At 39.4% G+C, this 18,010-nt stretch overlaps 3 protein-coding genes across 3 annotated transcripts; all 3 read left to right on the top strand.

The window, feature by feature from the left end:
- Positions 1-1,717: 1,717 nt before the first annotated feature.
- LOC106167863 (uncharacterized) lies at positions 1,718-3,319 on the top strand. Its single transcript, XM_087018800.1, has 2 exons — positions 1,718-1,991; positions 2,505-3,319. The coding sequence occupies exons 1-2, from the start codon at positions 1,718-1,720 to the stop codon at positions 3,317-3,319; spliced, it is 1,089 nt and encodes a 362-aa protein (XP_086874926.1).
- Positions 3,320-7,120: 3,801 nt separating this feature from the next.
- LOC147760499 (uncharacterized) lies at positions 7,121-9,339 on the top strand. The gene is made up of 2 exons (XM_087019278.1): positions 7,121-7,615; positions 8,128-9,339. Exons 1-2 carry the CDS (start codon positions 7,342-7,344, stop codon positions 8,979-8,981), a joined length of 1,128 nt encoding a protein of 375 aa, XP_086875404.1. The 5' UTR covers positions 7,121-7,341; the 3' UTR covers positions 8,982-9,339.
- Positions 9,340-15,339: 6,000 nt separating this feature from the next.
- On the top strand, positions 15,340-17,476 carry LOC147760498 (uncharacterized). Its single transcript, XM_087018799.1, has 2 exons — positions 15,340-15,967; positions 16,479-17,476. Exons 1-2 carry the CDS (start codon positions 15,694-15,696, stop codon positions 17,474-17,476), a joined length of 1,272 nt encoding a protein of 423 aa, XP_086874925.1. The 5' UTR covers positions 15,340-15,693.
- Positions 17,477-18,010: the final 534 nt, after the last annotated feature.

Genomic DNA, 18,010 nt, shown 5'->3' with positions numbered 1-18,010 from the left:
ACACAAAACACAAAACGTTCTTACCACGTGGAGAAATGTGGTATATATGTGACGTGGGGAATCAACGTTTTATCAAATTGGTATTAACGTTATCGCCAAATGTTAAACATCTTTTCTGTTCCCAGCAAAAACACCATCTTCATACCACATTACTGAATGTGGCTGCAACATTACTTTGAATGTGATTCTCACGAATTATGTGATATCCACTTTTCCAAAGAAATCCAGGCGGCCAATACGTTTATCACGCGTTATAAACTCCAAAGAAATCCAGGCGGCCATTACGTTTATCACGCGTTATAAACTCATGGAAAAAGTACACAGCACGTCAGTCATCCCGTCACGTCGCGTAATTGCGGCGCCCATAAAACACTACATTTCTCAAAAATAAAAGAGTTTATCTATACTCATGGCGTGATCAAACGTGGCACCGAATCGTGCCTTTCGCTGACTCTGTTATGGCCTCCAATTTTTGAAGTTTGAAAGCTTTAGATGCTACCAAAATGTACACTGAATGTTAGAAACAAATACATTTAATTTATTTAAATTTTGTTCTGTATTTGCTCTAAAATCTCCTTATATTTTTTAAAGAACAAAAACTTTTGGTGCGTGCCTTCCCTTTGGACAAATATTTATAGAATATAAGCGTGCTCCGCATCTTGTGTTCAAGACTGTGTTAGATCCCATTCCCATAGATTTTAGATCGATCTATCCCTGTGGGGAGTCTCACTAGATTTCTGTCAGCTAAGCATGCTTAGGCGTCTGTCCCGCCTACTAAAAGCTGCAAGGGGGTAATTAACTATAGCTGACTGCAATTTAGCGCAAACCCCCAGGGAGTTAGGTCGATCTAAATCTAAATCTCTGGATCGATCTAAATCTCTGGGGATGCAACGTGGATGATGGTGTGGGGGGAGGGGGTTCCTCAATACTCCATCCTTTGATAGCGCGTAATTTAACATGCCCGTCGAACCTCCCTTTGGTGTGATTCGCTTCTAACCTCGGTTGTGGACGTTCCATGTTGAGACGTTTTAACATGGCCCATATACGGCCCCTAAAGAATAACTTTGATAAGGTCGAGTTGGCTGACCAAAATTAACTGTTAGCTTACGATATTAAGAGCGGCGTAAGTATATCTGACACTATTCAAATGGCGGATTCATGGGGCACAATAAACCCCATGTCACTTCCCTTCTCCCCTCGGGGGGGGGGGGGGGGGGGTCTCCTTCCCATTCCACAGAGGAAACTGCTGTGAATTTGCCATCCTGTCCTATTATGTTATTGTTAATTTCCTTAACACCTTACCAAAACCCTTTATATGCCAGTGTCCCGGTTACTTTCGATGTGTTCTTTGAGGCAGAGGGATGTGTTAGTTGAGGACAAATCAGTCGTGTTGAAAGGGGGCGTTAAGTGAGGCACGAGATTAAATTACATTACTATAAAATTTCAGAATTTAAATAAAAGTCAGGTGTTCGACGAAAGAAAAGGTACCATATCATATATGAGGTGGAACCCAGCGCGTCCATTCAGTCTGCGCGTTCATCACAATTGAAAGCACATCTTGAAAAGAAAACCCGCTGGTGATATAAGGAGAAAACGAAAATAGGGAAGGCTCCCAGTTTCAAACGGAAAAAACGAGCCCCACCCTAGTTTATTTAGAATTTTGTGTGCAATTCTAACACCAGTGAAATATCCAACCACCAAGCGACTAACCGTAGAAATGACCGACGTTTATGTGTATGAACCAGCTCACGAGGTCTCTTCAAGTACGACCACGAGGCCACAGTCTGACACGTATGACGATGTGCACGCTGCTGGGACTATCAACTATGAGGCACTGCAGCCAACGAATGAAGAGGTGGGAAAGAGAATTAAATACCGACAACTGGCTCTCTACGGTGTTCTGTCTCTTTCTGTTTTACTCAATGTTATCTTGGTTGTGGCAATCATCGTGATTACTTCTGAATACTGCACATGTACATGTAGGAATCAAGGTGAGTCTGCTCTAATAAATCCCTCCCTAACAGTCTTAGGGCTCATTCCCAATGAATGAACTATATATTGATCCAACTCCGCAGGGACTCTAGCTGAAAGCAAACAGATAAACAGATTAACACGCCCCCACCTGGAGTTGAATAGAATTCAGGAAAGCTGTTGATTACGCGAGTACGCTAGGTAGAAAAAGAGGAGTGCCAATATGTTGATCTAATATCATTCATCGAGATTCCCTGCGGAGTTGGGTCAATCTACGTAGGACGATAGTTTCATAAGGAATGGGCCCTATAGCTTTGTATATTTCTATACCTGTAGAAGATTTATAGGCCTCTCATTGAGCAGTTATCATGTGTATAGTTTATAGTATGCTTGTGTTTAACTGTTATTTACTATTTGTATTCTAATAAGCAACTTAACTGTACAATATCTTTTGCTCGCACTGAAATCACAGGAACTTCATAAATTCACACACAAAAAAAGCATAGCTTCGCTAAACTGTTGATCTGTTTTAGGAGAAAATGATACTTTCAACGGGACCCGCAGTGAAATGACCCAATACAGCGGGATTTCAACTGAAACACCTGTTCCTACAGCTAATTTTATGGCGAAATCAGAATCGATTACATCAAAAGTGACTACATTTAAAATGACTACGACGCCAGAGTTGACTAACATGTCAGAACCAAGTAGTACGTCAGAACTGGCACCTTCGTCAGAAATGACAACCACGTCAGAACCAACTACTTCGTCAGAATTGGCAACCTCAGTAGAACCGACTACATCTACAGGGCCCAGGACGGCTTCAGAACCAACTACAACGGCAGAACCGGCTACATCTTCTGAACTGACTACGACGTCAAAAACAACTACTATGTCAGTAATGACAACCACGTCAGAACTGACTACTTCGGCAGAAATGACTACCACGTCAGAACTGACAACTTCGGCAGAAATGACTACCACGTCAGAACCGACAACTTCGTCAGAAATGACTACCACATCAGAAAAGACTACCACGTCAGAAATGACTACTTCATCAGAAATAACATCCAAATCAGAACTGACTACTTCATCAGAAATGACAACCACGTCGGAACTGACTACTTCGTCAGAAATGACAACCACGTCAGAACTGACTACTTCATCAGAAATGACAACCACGTCCGAACTGACAACCACGTCAGAAATGACAACCACGTCAGAACTGACTACTTCATCAAAAATGACAACCACGTCAGAAATGACAACCACGTCACAACTGACTACTTCGTCAGAAATGACAACCACGTCAGAACTGACTACTTCATCAGAAATGACTACCACGTAAAAACTGGCTACCTCTTCAGAAATGACTACGACGTCAGAACCAGCTACTTGCGCTGATTAGCGCATTAATACCAACTATGACGTCAGTGAGAACTATGACATTAGAACCATCTACCACGTCAGAGTCAAGCACCTCATACGAACAGACCCTGACACCAACCGTCTCTCCTTGGGGACGAAGAAAGAAAATAAAATAAAAACAAATTGAATAGTTTGCTACCTGTTTAGCCAGCAAAGACAAACACATTCGAATAGATGTTAGATAACAATTGCAAACATTCCATGGAAAAGATTTATCATTTAGGTGGAATTTTTTGTAGTATGCGTAGTATGGAGATAAAATACATTTAGATAATGGGCATTCAAGTTGTTGCATCTTCATGTATCTTAACCATGGTTATTGAAGAAAGAATCATCTGTTATATCCTATATCTAGCTTGAAGTGAATTTTACCCTAGACAAAATTTTAGGCTTTTTGCAAACCGTTGTCGCAAATTTGCTGCCAATTTTCAAGAAGGAGTTTTACCATGTATATGAAAAACTGTAAAAATTTGAAAGAGGAGAAAGACTTTGCGAAAATTTGCCGCAAACTTTTGATGCTCAATCAAATTTGCAACAAAAATTTTTCTTATAACAACCTGCGCTGTTTAGTTTTCAGCAAGTTCGCTCCAAACTTTTCATTGTGAGAATCGCATATTATATTTAGTTTTATAAAATGTATATCTTCTCTGAAAGGAATGCAACTACTATGTGTGTGTGTGGGGGGGGGAGAGGGGTTTTCTTTTTTTGGGGGGGGGGGGGAGTGTCAACCCAACCTGTTGAATTCGAGCAGTGTTAAAAGCTCTCCGACTGTATACAACACAATAAAATATTTTTGTAGAATCTACTTTGTCAAACATCCGTTCAATGCCTTGTCTGTGTGCAGTAAATGGAAATCCACGTGAGATCTTCATGGTAATCACGTGAGGCTTTTCATACTGAATAGCAACGAGAAAAGAAAATAAGAATCAACAAAAATAAAAGCCTTAGAGCCTGTGTCTCGAAGCTCACAGTGAAAAGTGGTGAAGCGGACAAAGGGGGCTCAGCATTCAAAGACGTAGCGTGTATTTACTTACCTACTTTCAATAAACCTAAAGGTGCTCGGTGCTTTTTATAGAACACTGTGGGTAGTCGGCTTAAGAAATAGACTATAACAAGCACAAAACGTTCTTACACAAACACAAAACACAAAACGTTCTTACCACGTGGAGGAATGTGGTATATATATATGTGAAGTGGGGAATCAACGTTTTACCAAGGTGGTATCAACGTTATCGCCAAATGTTAAACATCTTTTCTGTTCCCAGCAAAAACACCATCTTCATACCACGTTACTGAATGTGGCTGCAACATTACTTTCAATGTGATTCTCACGAATTATGTTAATGTGATTTCCACGTGGGAACAGCGTTATATGAATATGAATCAACGTTCATTAGTATCAAGTTGGGACCTGGTATGCACGTTGAAGCTCGACGTTATATAACGTTGCTGCAACGTTACTTTGAATGTGAATCTCACGAATGATGTAAATGTGATTTCCACGTGGAAACCACGTTATTTTAATGTGATTGAACGTTCATCAGTAATAGGAAGGGATGTGGCATACACGTTGCATCCCCACATTAAGTATAACGTGACTGCACCGCTGCTTTAAGTGTGATTCGCACGATTTATGTGAATGTGATTACCACGTGGGAACCACGTTATGCAAAGGTAGAAAAATGTTACTCTGAACGTGATTTCTACTTAAATCTGTAACAGCTAGGTTTGAAAGTAGAATATACACGTTACAGTCCCACGTTACAGATGACGTAGATGCAACGTTAATTTGAATGTGATTTCTGCATAAATCTGTATGGGGTTTGAACGTGGAATACAAGTTGCAGACACGTGTTACAGACAACATGGCAACAACGTTACTTTGAACGGGATTCCCACGTAAATCTGTAACGTGGCAGCAACATTACTTAGAACGTTATTATTTTGTAAATCTGTGAGAGGTTTCAAATTGGAATATACGTTGCAGCAATACGTTACATATTGCATGACAGCCACGTTAATTTTAACTTGATTCTAACGTAAATCTGTGACGTGCCAGCAACGTTATTTTAAACGTGGTTTCTACTTACATGTGTAAATTTTTCAATGTGGAATACACGTTTCTTCACCACGTTCCATATAACGTTGCACCAACGTTACTTTGAACGTGATTCTCACGTAAATTTGTAACATGTCAGCAGTGTTACTTTGAATGTGATCCCCACGTAAATCTGTAAGAGGGATGAACGTGAAAATAAGGTTGTAGTACCACGTTTAAGTATAACGTTGCTGTAACGTTACTTTGAATGTGAATCTCACGAATTATGTGAATGTGATTTCCACAGGGGGACCACGTTATTTTAATGTGATTCAACGTTCATCAGTAATAGGTAGGAATGCAGTATACACGTTGCATCCCCAGGTTTAGTATAACGTGTGTTACCAATGAATAATATGAATGTGATATCCACTTTTCCAAAGAAATCCAGGAGGCCAATACGATTATCACGCGTTATAAACTCATGAAAAAAGTACACAGCACGTCAGTCATCCCGTCACGTCGCGTAATTGCGGAGCCCATAAAACACTATATTTTTCAAAAAAAAAAAGAGTTTATCTATACTCATGGCGTGATCAAACGTGGCATCGAATCGTGCCTTTCGCTGACTCTGTTATGGCCTCCAATTTTTGAAGTTTGAAAGTTTTAGATGCTACCAAAATGTACACTGAATGTTAGAAACAAATACATGTAATTTATTTAAATTTTGTTCTGTATTTGCTGTAATATCTCCTAATATTTTTTTAAAGAACAAAAACTTATGGTGCGTGCCTTCCCTTTGGACAAATGTAACTAAAATATTAGCGTGCTCCGCATCTTGTGTTCAAGACTGTGTTAGATCCCATTCCCATAGATTTTAGATCGATCTATCCCTGTGGGGAGTCTCACTAGATTTCTGTCAGCTAAGCATGCTTAGGCGTCTGTCCCGCCTACTAAAAGCTGCAAGGGGGTAATTAACTATGGTGCGCGCTTGGCTGACTGCAATTTAGCGCGACACCCCAGGGAGTTAGGTCGATCTAAATCTAAATCTCTGGATCGATCTAAATCTCTGGGTATGCACCCTTATATTCGTGGATGATGGTGTTGGGGGTGGGGGTTCCTCAATACTCCATCCTTTGATAGCGCGTAATTTAACATGCCCGTCGAACCTCCCTTTGGTGTGATTCGCTTCTAACCTCGGTTGTGGACGTTCCATGTTGAGACGTTTTAACATGGCCCATACACTGCCCCTAAAGAATAACTTTGCTAAGTTAGTTGGCTGTCCAAAATAAACTGTTAGCTTACGATATTAAGAGCGGCGGAAGTATATCTGACACTATTCAAATGGCGGATTCATGGGGCACAATAAACCCCATATCACTTCCCTTCTCCCCTCGAGGGTTTTCTCTTTCCCATTTCACAGAGGAAACTGCTGTGAATTTGCCATCCTGTCCTATTATGTTATTGTTAATTTCCTTAACACCTAACCAAAATCTTTTATATGCCAGTGTTCCGGTTACTTTCGATGTGTTCTGTGAGGGAGAGGGATGTGTTAGTTGAGGTCAAATCAGTCGTGTTGAAAGGGGGCGTTAAGTGAGGCACGAGATTAAATTACATTCCTATAAAATTTCAGAATTTAAATAAAAGTCAGGTGTTCGACGAAAGAAAAGGTACCATATCATATATGAGGTGGAACTCAGCGCGTCCATTCAGTCTGCGCGTTCATCACAATTGAAAGCACATCGTGAAAAGAAAACCCGCTGGTGATTTATAGAGAAAACGAAAATAGGGAAGGCTCCCAGTTTCAAACGGAAAAAAACGAGCCCCACCCTAGTTTATTTTGAATTTTGTGTGCAATTCTAACACCAGTGAAATATCCAACCACCAAGCGACTAACCGTAGAAATGACCGACGTTCATGTGTATGAACCAGCTCACGAGGTCTCTTCAAGTACGATCACGAGACCACAGTCTGACACGTATGACGATGTGCACGCTGGTGGGACTATCAACTATGAGGCACTGCAGCCAACGAATGAAGAGGCAGGAAAGAGAATTAAATACCGTCAACTGGCTATCTACGGTGTTCTGTCTCTTTCTGTTTTACTCAATGTTATCTTGGTTGTGGCAATCATCGTGATTACTTCTGAATACTGCGCATGTACATGTAGGAATCAAGGTGAGTCTGCTCTAATAAATCCCTCCCTAACAGTCTTAGGGCTCATTACCAATGAATGAACTATATATTGATCCAACTCCGCAGGGACTCTAGCTGAAAGCAAACAGATAAACAGATTAACACGCCCCACCTGGAGTTGAATAGAATTCAGGAAAGCTGTTGATTACGCGAGTACGCTAGGTAGAAAAAGAGGAGTGCCAATATGTTGATCTAATATCATTCATCGTGATTCCCTGCGGAGTTGGGTCAATCTACGTAGGACGATAGTTTCATAAGAAATGGGCCCTATAGCTTTGTATATTTCTATACCTGTAGAAGATTTATAGGCCTCTCATTGAGCAGTTATCATGTGTATAGTTTATAGTATGCTTGTGTTTAACTGTTATTTACTATTTGTATTCTAATAAGCAACTTAACTGAACAATATCTTTTGCTCGCACTGAAATCACAGGAACTTCATAAATTCACACACAAAAAAAGCATAGCTTCGCTAAACTGTTGATCTGTTTTAGGAGAAAATGATACTTTCAATGGGACCCGCAGTGAAATGACCCAATACAGCGGGATTTCAACTGAAACACCTGTTCCTACAGCTAATTTTATGGCGAAATCAGAATCGATTACATCAGAAATGACTACATTTAAAATGACTACGACGTCAGAGTTGACTAACATGTCAGAACCAAGTAGTACTACTTCAGAAGTTACAACAGCCTTAGATCCGACTATAGCGTCAGAACCAACTAATACGTCAGAACTGGCACCTTCGTCAGAAATGACAACCACGTCAAAACCAACTACTTCGTCAGAATTGGCAACCTCAGTAGAACCGACTACATCTACAGGGCCCAGGACGGCTTCAGAACCAACTACAACGGCAGAACCGGCTACATCTTCTGAACTGACTACGACGTCAAAAACAACTACTATGTCAGTAATGACAACCACGTCAGAACTGACTACTTCGGCAGAAATGACTACCACGTCAGAACTGACAACTTCGGCAGAAATGACTACCACGTCAAAACCGACAACTTCGTCAAAAATGACTACCACATCAGAAAAGACTACCACGTCAGAAATGACTACTTCATCAGAAATAACATCCAAGTCAGAACTGACTACTTCATCAGAAATGACAACCACGTCGGAACTGACTACTTCGTCAGAAATGACAACCACGTCAGAACTGACTACTTCATCAGAAATGACAACCACGTCAGAACTAACAACCACGTCAGAACTGACTACTTCATCAAAAATGACAACCACGTCAGAAATGACAACCACGTCACAACTGACTACTTCGTCAGAAATGACAACCACGTCAGAACTGACTACTTCATCAGAAATGACTACCACGTAAAAACTGGCTACCTCTTCAGAAATGACTACGACGTCAGAACCAGCTACTCGCGCTGATTAGCGCATTAATACCAACTACGACGTCAGTGAGAACTATGACATTAGAACCAGCTACCACGTCAGAGTCAAGCACCTCATACGAACAGACCCCGACACCAACCGCCTCTCCTTGGGGACGAAGAAAGAAAATAAAATAAAAACAAATTGAATAGTTTGCTACCTGTTTAGCCAGCAAAGACAAACACTTTCGAATAGATGTTAGATAACAATTGCAAACATTCTTTGGAAAAGATTTATCATTTCGGAGGAATTTTTTGTAGTATGCGTAGTATGGAGATAAAATACATTTAGATAATGGGCATTCAAGTTGTTGCATCTTCATGTATCTTAACCATGGTTATTGAAGAAAGAATCATCTGTTATATCCTATATCTAGCTTGAAGTGAATTTTACCCTAGACAAAATTTTAGGCTTTTTGCAAACCGTTGTCGCAAATTTGCTGCCAATTTTCAAGAAGGAGTTTTACCATGTATATGAAAAACTGTAAAATTTGAAAGAGGAGAAAGACTTTGCGAAAACTTGCCGCAAACTTTTGATGCTCAATCAAATTTGCAACAAAAATTTTTCTTATAACAACCTGCGCTGTTTAGTTTTCAGCAAGTTCGCTCCAAACTTTTCATTGTGAGTATCGCATATTATATTTAGTTTTATAAAATGTATATCTTCTCTGAAAGGAATGCAACTACTATGTGTGTGTGGGGGGGGGGGGGGAGGAGAAGGGTTTTTCTTTTTTTTTGGGGGGGGGGGGGAGTGTCAACCCAACCTGTTGAATTCGAGCAGTGCTAAAAGCTCTCCGACTGTATACAACACAATAAAATATTTTTGTAGAATCTACTTTGTCAAACATCCGTTCAATGCCTTGTCTGTGTGCAGTAAATCTAAATCCACGTGAGATCTTCATGGTAATCACGTGAGGCTTTTCATACTGAATAGCAACGAGAAAAGAAAATAAGAATCAACAAAAATAAAAGCCTTAAAGCCTGTGTCTCGAAGCTCACAGTGAATAGTGGTGAAGCGGACAAAGGGGGCTCAGCATTCAAAGACGTCGCGTGTATTTACTTACCTACTTTCAATAAACCTAAAGGTGCTCGGTGCTTTTTATAGAACACTGTGGGTAGTCGGCTTAAGAAATAGACTATAACAAGCACAAAACGTTCTTACACAAACACAAAACACAAAACGTTCTTACCACGTGGAGGAATGTGGTATATATATGTGAAGTGGGGAATCAACGTTTTACCAAGGTGGTATCAACGTTATCGCCAAATGTTAAACATCTTTTCTGTTCCCAGCAAAAACACCATCTTCATACCACGTTACTGAATGTGGCTGCAACATTACTTTCAATGTGATTCTCACGAATTATGTTAATGTGATTTCCACGTGGGAACAGCGTTATATGAATATGAATCAACGTTCATTAGTATCAAGTTGGGACCTGGTATGCACGTTGAAGCTCGACGTTATATAACGTTGCTGCAACGTTACTTTGAATGTGAATCTCACGAATGATGTAAATGTGATTTCCACGTGGAAACCACGTTATTTTAATGTGATTGAACGTTCATCAGTAATAGGAAGGGATGTGGCATACACGTTGCATCCCCACATTAAGTATAACGTGACTGCACCGCTGCTTTAAGTGTGATTCGCACGATTTATGTGAATGTGATTACCACGTGGGAACCACGTTATGCAAAGGTAGAAAAATGTTACTCTGAACGTGATTTCTACTTAAATCTGTAACAGCTAGGTTTGAAAGTAGAATATACACGTTACAGTCCCACGTTACAGATGACGTAGATGGAACGTTAACTTGAATGTGATTTCTGCATAAATCTGTATGGGGTTTGAACGTGGAATACAAGTTGCAGACACATGTTACATACAACATGGCAACAACGTTACTTTGAACGGGATTCCCACGTAAATCTGTAACGTGGCAGCAACATTACTTTGAAGGTTATTATTTTGTAAATCTGTGAGAGCTTTCAATGTGGAATATACGTTGCAGCAATACGTTACATATTGCATGACAGCCACGTTAATTTTAACGTGATTCTAACGTAAATCTGTGACGTGCCAGCAACGTTATTTTAAACGTGGTTTCTACTTACATGTGTAAAGTTTTCAATGTGGAATACACGTTTCTGCACCACGTTCCATATAACGTTGCACCAACGTTACTTTGAACGTGATTCTCACGTAAATTTGTAACATGTCAGCAGTGTTACTTTGAATGTGATCCCCACGTAAATCTGTTAGAGGGATGAACGTGAAAATAAGGTTGTAGTACCACGTATAAGTATAACGTTGCTGTAACGTTACTTTGAATGTGAATCTCACGAATTATGTGAATGTGATTTCCACAGGGGGACCACGTTATTTTAATGTGATTCAACGTTCATCAGTAATAGGTAGGAATGCAGTATACACGTTGCATCCCCAGGTTAAGTATAACGTGTGTTACCAATGAATAATATGCATGTGATATCCACTTTTCCAAAGAAATCCAGGCGGCCAATACGTTTATCACGCGTTATAAACTCATGGAAAAAGTACACAGCACGTCAGTCATCCCGTCACGTCGCGTAATTGCGGCGCCCATAAAACACTATATTTCTAAAAAAAAAAAAAAAGAAGAGTTTATCTATACTCATGGCGCGATCAAACGTGGCACCGAATCGTGCCTTTCGCTGACTCTGTTATGGCCTCCAATTTTTGAAGTTTGAAAGTTTTAGATGCTACCAAAATGTACACTGAATGTTAGAAACAAATACATGTAATTTATTTAAATTTTGTTCTGTATTTGCTGTAATATCTCCTAATATTTTTTTAAAGAACAAAAACTTTTGGTGAGTGCCTTCCCTTTGGACAAATGTAACTAAAATATTAGCGTGCTCCGCATCTTGTGTTCAAGACTGTGTTAGATCCCATTCCCATAGATTTTAGATCGATCTATCCCTGTGGGGAGTCTCACTAGATTTCTGTCAGCTAAGCATGCTTAGTAGTCCGGTTGCTTAGGGCAAAAAAATGGCCAAATCGTGACACAGCGGATAAAAGCACCAAATTTTGCATGTGGGTACCTTTTGACATACTAAATCAAATTAGAGCCGTAGCCCACGGAAAAAAATTACCGTTTGGCCAAAAAATCCAAAATGGCCGCCAATTTTTGAAATTTTGTAGAAATACATACATATCTATGTTGATTTTTACCAAATTAAGTATTTTCTCAATGTTTTCCACATCCTTATTACCCATATTATGCATAAGTGTCAGATAACAAACTAGTGTCCTTGGACTTATTGAAAAATCCAAGATGGCCGCCGTATGGCATAGGAATACTAGAACATGTACTGTACAAGGATTTTCAATTAAATAACGCCAACTAGGAAGATGCATTGCCCACTATCTAATTAATTTTGTTTCCTATTACACAAATAATATATTTGTGGTAAGTAACTAACCTTTATTCACAGGCAATTCGAGAAAAATCCAAGATGGCCCCCATATTAAAGGAATACTAGTATACACATAGGGCTTCTTCTGCCATGGAGATATAATATTAATTGATAAATTAGGTTTGTTTCTGGGTATTTTCCACATCTTTTTAATTCACATAATACATATGTGATGAGAATGTTATGTGTATCCTTTTTGAAAACAAAACAAAACAAAATGGCTGCCATTAGCCATAGAAGGTGGGGTTCAGTTAATACCTGTGAGAGATAGGCTTACAAATAAAATGAAGCTGAATTCAGTTGTTTTTCTATTTTTTTTTTTTAGTATTGTTATCCCATGATACATATCTGTTAGGTAATTAATGTCCATATTTTATCATTTTGGGGAAATCCAAGATAGCCTTCTTTTCCCCATAGGAAAACTGGTGCATTAGATTTTATAGGCACTTCTACGGCAAATGAGGGTAATCATGATATTTTTTCAAAATACTAAAGGGTATACACTTGTTACCCACCAGATAGATATCTAAAAGTCCAAAAAGAATGTGGGAAATACCGAGAAACAAAATTCATTTTATATTGAACCCAATGTCTCTCTGGCAGTAGTTGACTGTACTATTCCTATTGTGAATTGCAGCAATCTTGAATTTTCTCAAATACGCAAGATGCACACTTGCTACACACCAGATTTATGAAGAGTAAGGTTAATAAGGATGTCAACATGTTTAAACATCAAAGGCTTTATTTCATGTTGGAATCAATGTCTGAACTGTTCTATTAATTGACACCTATGTGCATTTGAATGATATATTCCTATGACAACTGGCAGCTATCTTGGGTTTTCTCCGAATAATACTCAAGGATACATACACTTTCAAAACACACAGAGTCTTTCATAAGGATAAATAGGATATGAAGAACATTTAAAAACGACCCAAAGTAAACTACATTTAAATCGCACTCAGTGTATCTCTAGCATTATTTGATTATGTGTTCGAATATTCTAATGACAAAAGGCAGACATCTTGAATTTTTTCAGAATACCCAAAGATACACACATGCTGCAGACCAGGTATACATCATAGGGGTAATAATAAATGGAATGAAAAACATAAATTATTTTTAAAACAAACCCATGGAAATGTAATTGTATAATGAACCATATGCCTGTCTAGCAGCAATTGAAACCCACCCAATAGTATTCCTATGTTAAATTGTAGGTATCTTTTTCTCAGAATATCCAAGGATGCACACTATTTACCCACCAGATATATATCATAGGACTAATAAGGATGGGCAAAACTTGGTAGGCAAACACAAATTCACCCTGGTTGTAGATGAAAAGCCATGGATGTGCAGTTGTAATTCCAGTAGTATTCCTATGGCCAGTGACGGCCATCTTGGGTTTTCTCAAAATGATCAAATATGCACATTTATTACCTGCTAGATATCACAGTGTAATAATAATGTGTAAAACACTAAAAAAATAAACTGAATTTGATAGTGAATTAGCTGGCATTAGTTCCAACCCTTTGTAATACTAAAAGTATTCCTATTACATATGACGGCCATCTTGGATTTTCTCAAAATGCCCAATAATACTGTTAGTTACTCACCACATACATATTGTGTGGGTAGAAAGGATGTGGAAAACACTCAGAAACCAGCTTAATTTGATAGTGAAAAACTAATCTTTCCAGTTGCCATTAGTTGAATCCCCCATATACTAGAATTCCTGTGGCACATGGCAGCCATCTTGGATTTTCCAAAATGCCCAAGAACACTTCGTAGTTACTCACCACAAAAATATTATGTGGGTAACAAAGATCTGAGAAACAGACTTAATTTGATAGTGGACAACCTATCGTTCTAGCTGGTAATAGTTGTGCACTAGTATTCATATGGCTGTTTCTATGGCAAATGACAGCCATCTTGGATTTTTTAAAAAGTCCAAGGGGACTTGTTTGCTATCTGACATATATGAATAAAATGGGTAATAAGGGTGTGGAAAACTCTGAGAAAATAATTTATTTGATAAAAATCAACATAGGTATGTACATATTTCTAAAGAATTCAATAAATTGGCGGCCATTTTGGATTTTTTGGCCAAACGGTAAATTTTTTCCGTGGGCTACGGCTCTAATTTGATTTAGAATGTCAAAAGGTACCCACATGCAAAATTTGGTGCTTTTATCCGCCGTGTCACGATTTTTTCCTTAAGCCACCGGACTATAGGCGTCTGTAAAAGCTGCAAGGGGGTAATTAACTATGGTGCGCGCTTGGCTGACTGCAATTTAGCGCGACACCCCAGGGAGTTAGGTCGATCTAAATCTAAATCTCTGGATCGATCTAAATCTCTGGGTATGCACCCTTATATTCGTGGATGATGGTGTTGGGGGTGGGGGTTCCTCAATACTCCATCCTTTGATAGCGCGTAATTTAACATGCCCGTCGAACCTCCCTTTGGTGTGATTCGCTTCTAACCTCGGTTGTGGACGTTCCATGTTGAGGCGTTTTAACATGGCCCATACACTGCCCCTAAAGAATAACTTTGCTAAGTTAGTTGGCTGTCCAAAATAAACTGTTAGCTTACGATATTAAGAGCGGCGTAAGTATATCTGACACTATTCAAATGGCGGATTCATGGGGCACAATAAACCCTATATCACTTCCCTTCTCCCCTCGAGGGGTTTCTCTTTCCCATTCCACAGAGGAAACTGCTGTGAATTTGCCATCCTGTCCTATTATGTTATTGTTAATTTCCTTAACACCTAACCAAAATCTTTTATATGCCAGTGTTCCGGTTACTTTCGATGTGTTCTGTGAGGCAGAGGGATGTGTTAGTTGAGGTCAAATCAGTCGTGTTGAAAGGGGGCGTTAAGTGAGGCACGAGATTAAATTACATTCCTATAAAATTCCAGAATTTAAATAAAAGTCAGGTGTTCGACGAAAGAAAAGGTACCATATCATATATGAGGTGGAACTCAGCGCGTCCATTCAGTCTGCGCGTTCATCACAATTGAAAGCACATCGTGAAAAGAAAACCCGCTGGTGATTTATAGAGAAAACGAAAATAGGGAAGGCTCCCAGTTTCAAACGGAAAAAAACGAGCCCCACCGTAGTTTATTTTGAATTTTGTGTGCAATTCTAACACCAGTGAAATATCCAACCACCAAGCGACTAACCGTAGAAATGACCGACGTTCATGTGTATGAACCAGCTCACGAGGTCTCTTCAAGTACGATCACGAGACCACAGTCTGACACGTATGACGATGTGCACGCTGGTGGGAATATCAACTATGAGGCACTGCAGCCAACAAATGAAGAGGCGGGAAAGAGAATTAAATACCGACAACTGGCTCTCTACGGTGTTCTGTCTCTTTCTGTTTTACTCAATGTTATCTTGGTTGTGGCAATCATCGTGATTACTTCTGAATACTGCGCATGTACATGTAGGAATCAAGGTGAGTCTGCTCTAATAAATCCCTCCCTAACAGTCTTAGGGCTCATTCCCAATGAATGAACTATATATTGATCCAACTCCGCAGGGACTCTAGCTGAAAGCAAACAGATAAACAGATTAACACGCCCCCACCTGCAGTTGAATAGAATTCAGGAAAGCTGTTGATTACGCGAGTACGCTAGGTAGAAAAAGAGGAGTGCCAATATGTTGATCTAATATCATTCATCGAGATTCCCTGCGGAGTTGGGTCAATCTACGTAGGACGATAGTTTCATAAGGAATGGGCCCTATAGCTTTGTATATTTCTATACCAGTAGAAGATTTATAGGCCTCTCATTGAGCAGTTATCATGTGTATAGTTTATAGTATGCTTGTGTTTAACTGTTATTTACTATTTGTATTCTAATAAGCAACTTAACTGAACAATATCTTTTGCTCGCACTGAAATCACAGGAACTTCATAAATTCACACAAAAAAAACATAGCTTCGCTAAACTGTTGATCTGTTTTAGGAGAAAATGATACCTTCAATGGGATACGCAGTGAAATGACCCAATACAGCGGGATTTCAACTGAAACGCCTGTTCCTACAGCTAATTTAATGGCGAAATCAGAAGCAATTACATCAGAAGTGACTACATTTGAAATGACTACGACGTCAGAGTTGACTACGATGTCAGAACCAAGTAGTACTACTTCAGAAGTTACAACAGCCTTAGATCCGACTATGTCGTCAGAACCAACTAATACGTCAGAACTGGCACCTTCGTCAGAAATGACTACCACGTCAGAGGAAGTTACGTCGCCAGAATGGGCAACTTTAAAAGAACCGACTACATCTTCTGAACTGACTACGACGTCAGAAATGACTACCACATCAGAAGTGACCACCACATCAGAACTGACTACTTCCTCAGAAATGACTACCACGTCAGAACTGACTACTTCATCAGAAATGACTACCACGTCAGAACTGCCTACTTCATCAAAAATGACAACCACGTCAGAAATGACAACTTCGTCAGAAATGACAACCACGTCAGAACTGACTACTTCATCAGAAATTACTACCACGTCAGAACTGACTACTTCCTCAGAAATGACTACCACGTCAGAAATGACAACTTCGTCAGAAATGACAACCACGTCAGAAATGACAACTTCGTCAGAAATGACAACCACGTCAGAAATGACAACTTCGTCAGAAATGACAACCACGTCAGAACTGACTACTTCATCAGAAATTACTACCACGTCAGAACTGACTACTTCCTCAGAAATGACTACCACATCAGAACTGACTACTTCCTCAGAAATTACTACCACGTCAGAACTGACTACTTCCTCAAAAATGACAACCACGTCAGAAATGACAACTTCGTCAGAAATGACAACCACGTCAGAACTGACTACTTCGTCAGAAATGACTACCACGTCAGAACTGACTACTTCATCAAAAATTACTACCACGTCAGAACTGACTACTTCATCAAAAATGACAACCACTTAAGAACTGACTACTTCTTCAGAAATGAATACCACGTGAGAACTGACGACTTCGTCAGAAGTGACTACCATGTCAGAACAAATTACATCGACAGAATTGCTAACTTCAACAGAACTGACTTCATTTTCAGAACCTACTACGACGTCAGAACCAGCTACTGCGTCAAGTGCCTCATACGAACAGACCCCGACACCACCCGTCTCTCCTTGGGGGCGAAGAAAGAAAAGGAAATAAAAACAAATTGAACAGTTTGCTACCTGTTAAGCCAGCAAAGAGAAACAAATTCGAATAGATGTTAAATTATAATTGCAAACATTCTATGGAAGAGATTTATCATTTAGGTGGAATTTTTCGTAGTATGCGTAGTATGAACATAAAATACATTCAGATAATGGGCATTCAATTTGTTGCATCGTCCTGTTTCGTAACCATGGTTGTTGAAGAAAGAATAATCTAGCTTGAAGCAAAATTTACCCCAATCAAAATTTTAAGCTTCTTGCAAAAACGTTGTCGCAAATTTGCTGCCAATTTTCAAGG

This window comes from Lingula anatina, chromosome 8 (genome assembly GCF_051362555.1).
Source record: "Lingula anatina isolate TDL-2025a chromosome 8, LinAna3.0, whole genome shotgun sequence".
In the NCBI taxonomy this organism is placed as follows: Eukaryota; Metazoa; Brachiopoda; class Lingulata; order Lingulida; family Lingulidae; genus Lingula; species Lingula anatina.
This window is presented reverse-complemented; position numbering and strand designations above follow the sequence as displayed.

Excerpts from the sequence above, each read along its gene's own strand:
- LOC106167863 (XM_087018800.1), top strand. The coding sequence starts at position 1,718 with ATGACCGACGTTTATGTGTATGAACCAGCTCACGAGGTCTCTTCAAGT. Across the intron at positions 1,992-2,504 it reads ATGTACATGTAGGAATCAAG|GAGAAAATGATACTTTCAAC; the intron begins GTGAGTCTGCTC and ends GATCTGTTTTAG.
- LOC147760499 (XM_087019278.1), top strand. The coding sequence starts at position 7,342 with ATGACCGACGTTCATGTGTATGAACCAGCTCACGAGGTCTCTTCAAGT. Across the intron at positions 7,616-8,127 it reads ATGTACATGTAGGAATCAAG|GAGAAAATGATACTTTCAAT; the intron begins GTGAGTCTGCTC and ends GATCTGTTTTAG.
- LOC147760498 (XM_087018799.1), top strand. The coding sequence starts at position 15,694 with ATGACCGACGTTCATGTGTATGAACCAGCTCACGAGGTCTCTTCAAGT. Across the intron at positions 15,968-16,478 it reads ATGTACATGTAGGAATCAAG|GAGAAAATGATACCTTCAAT; the intron begins GTGAGTCTGCTC and ends GATCTGTTTTAG.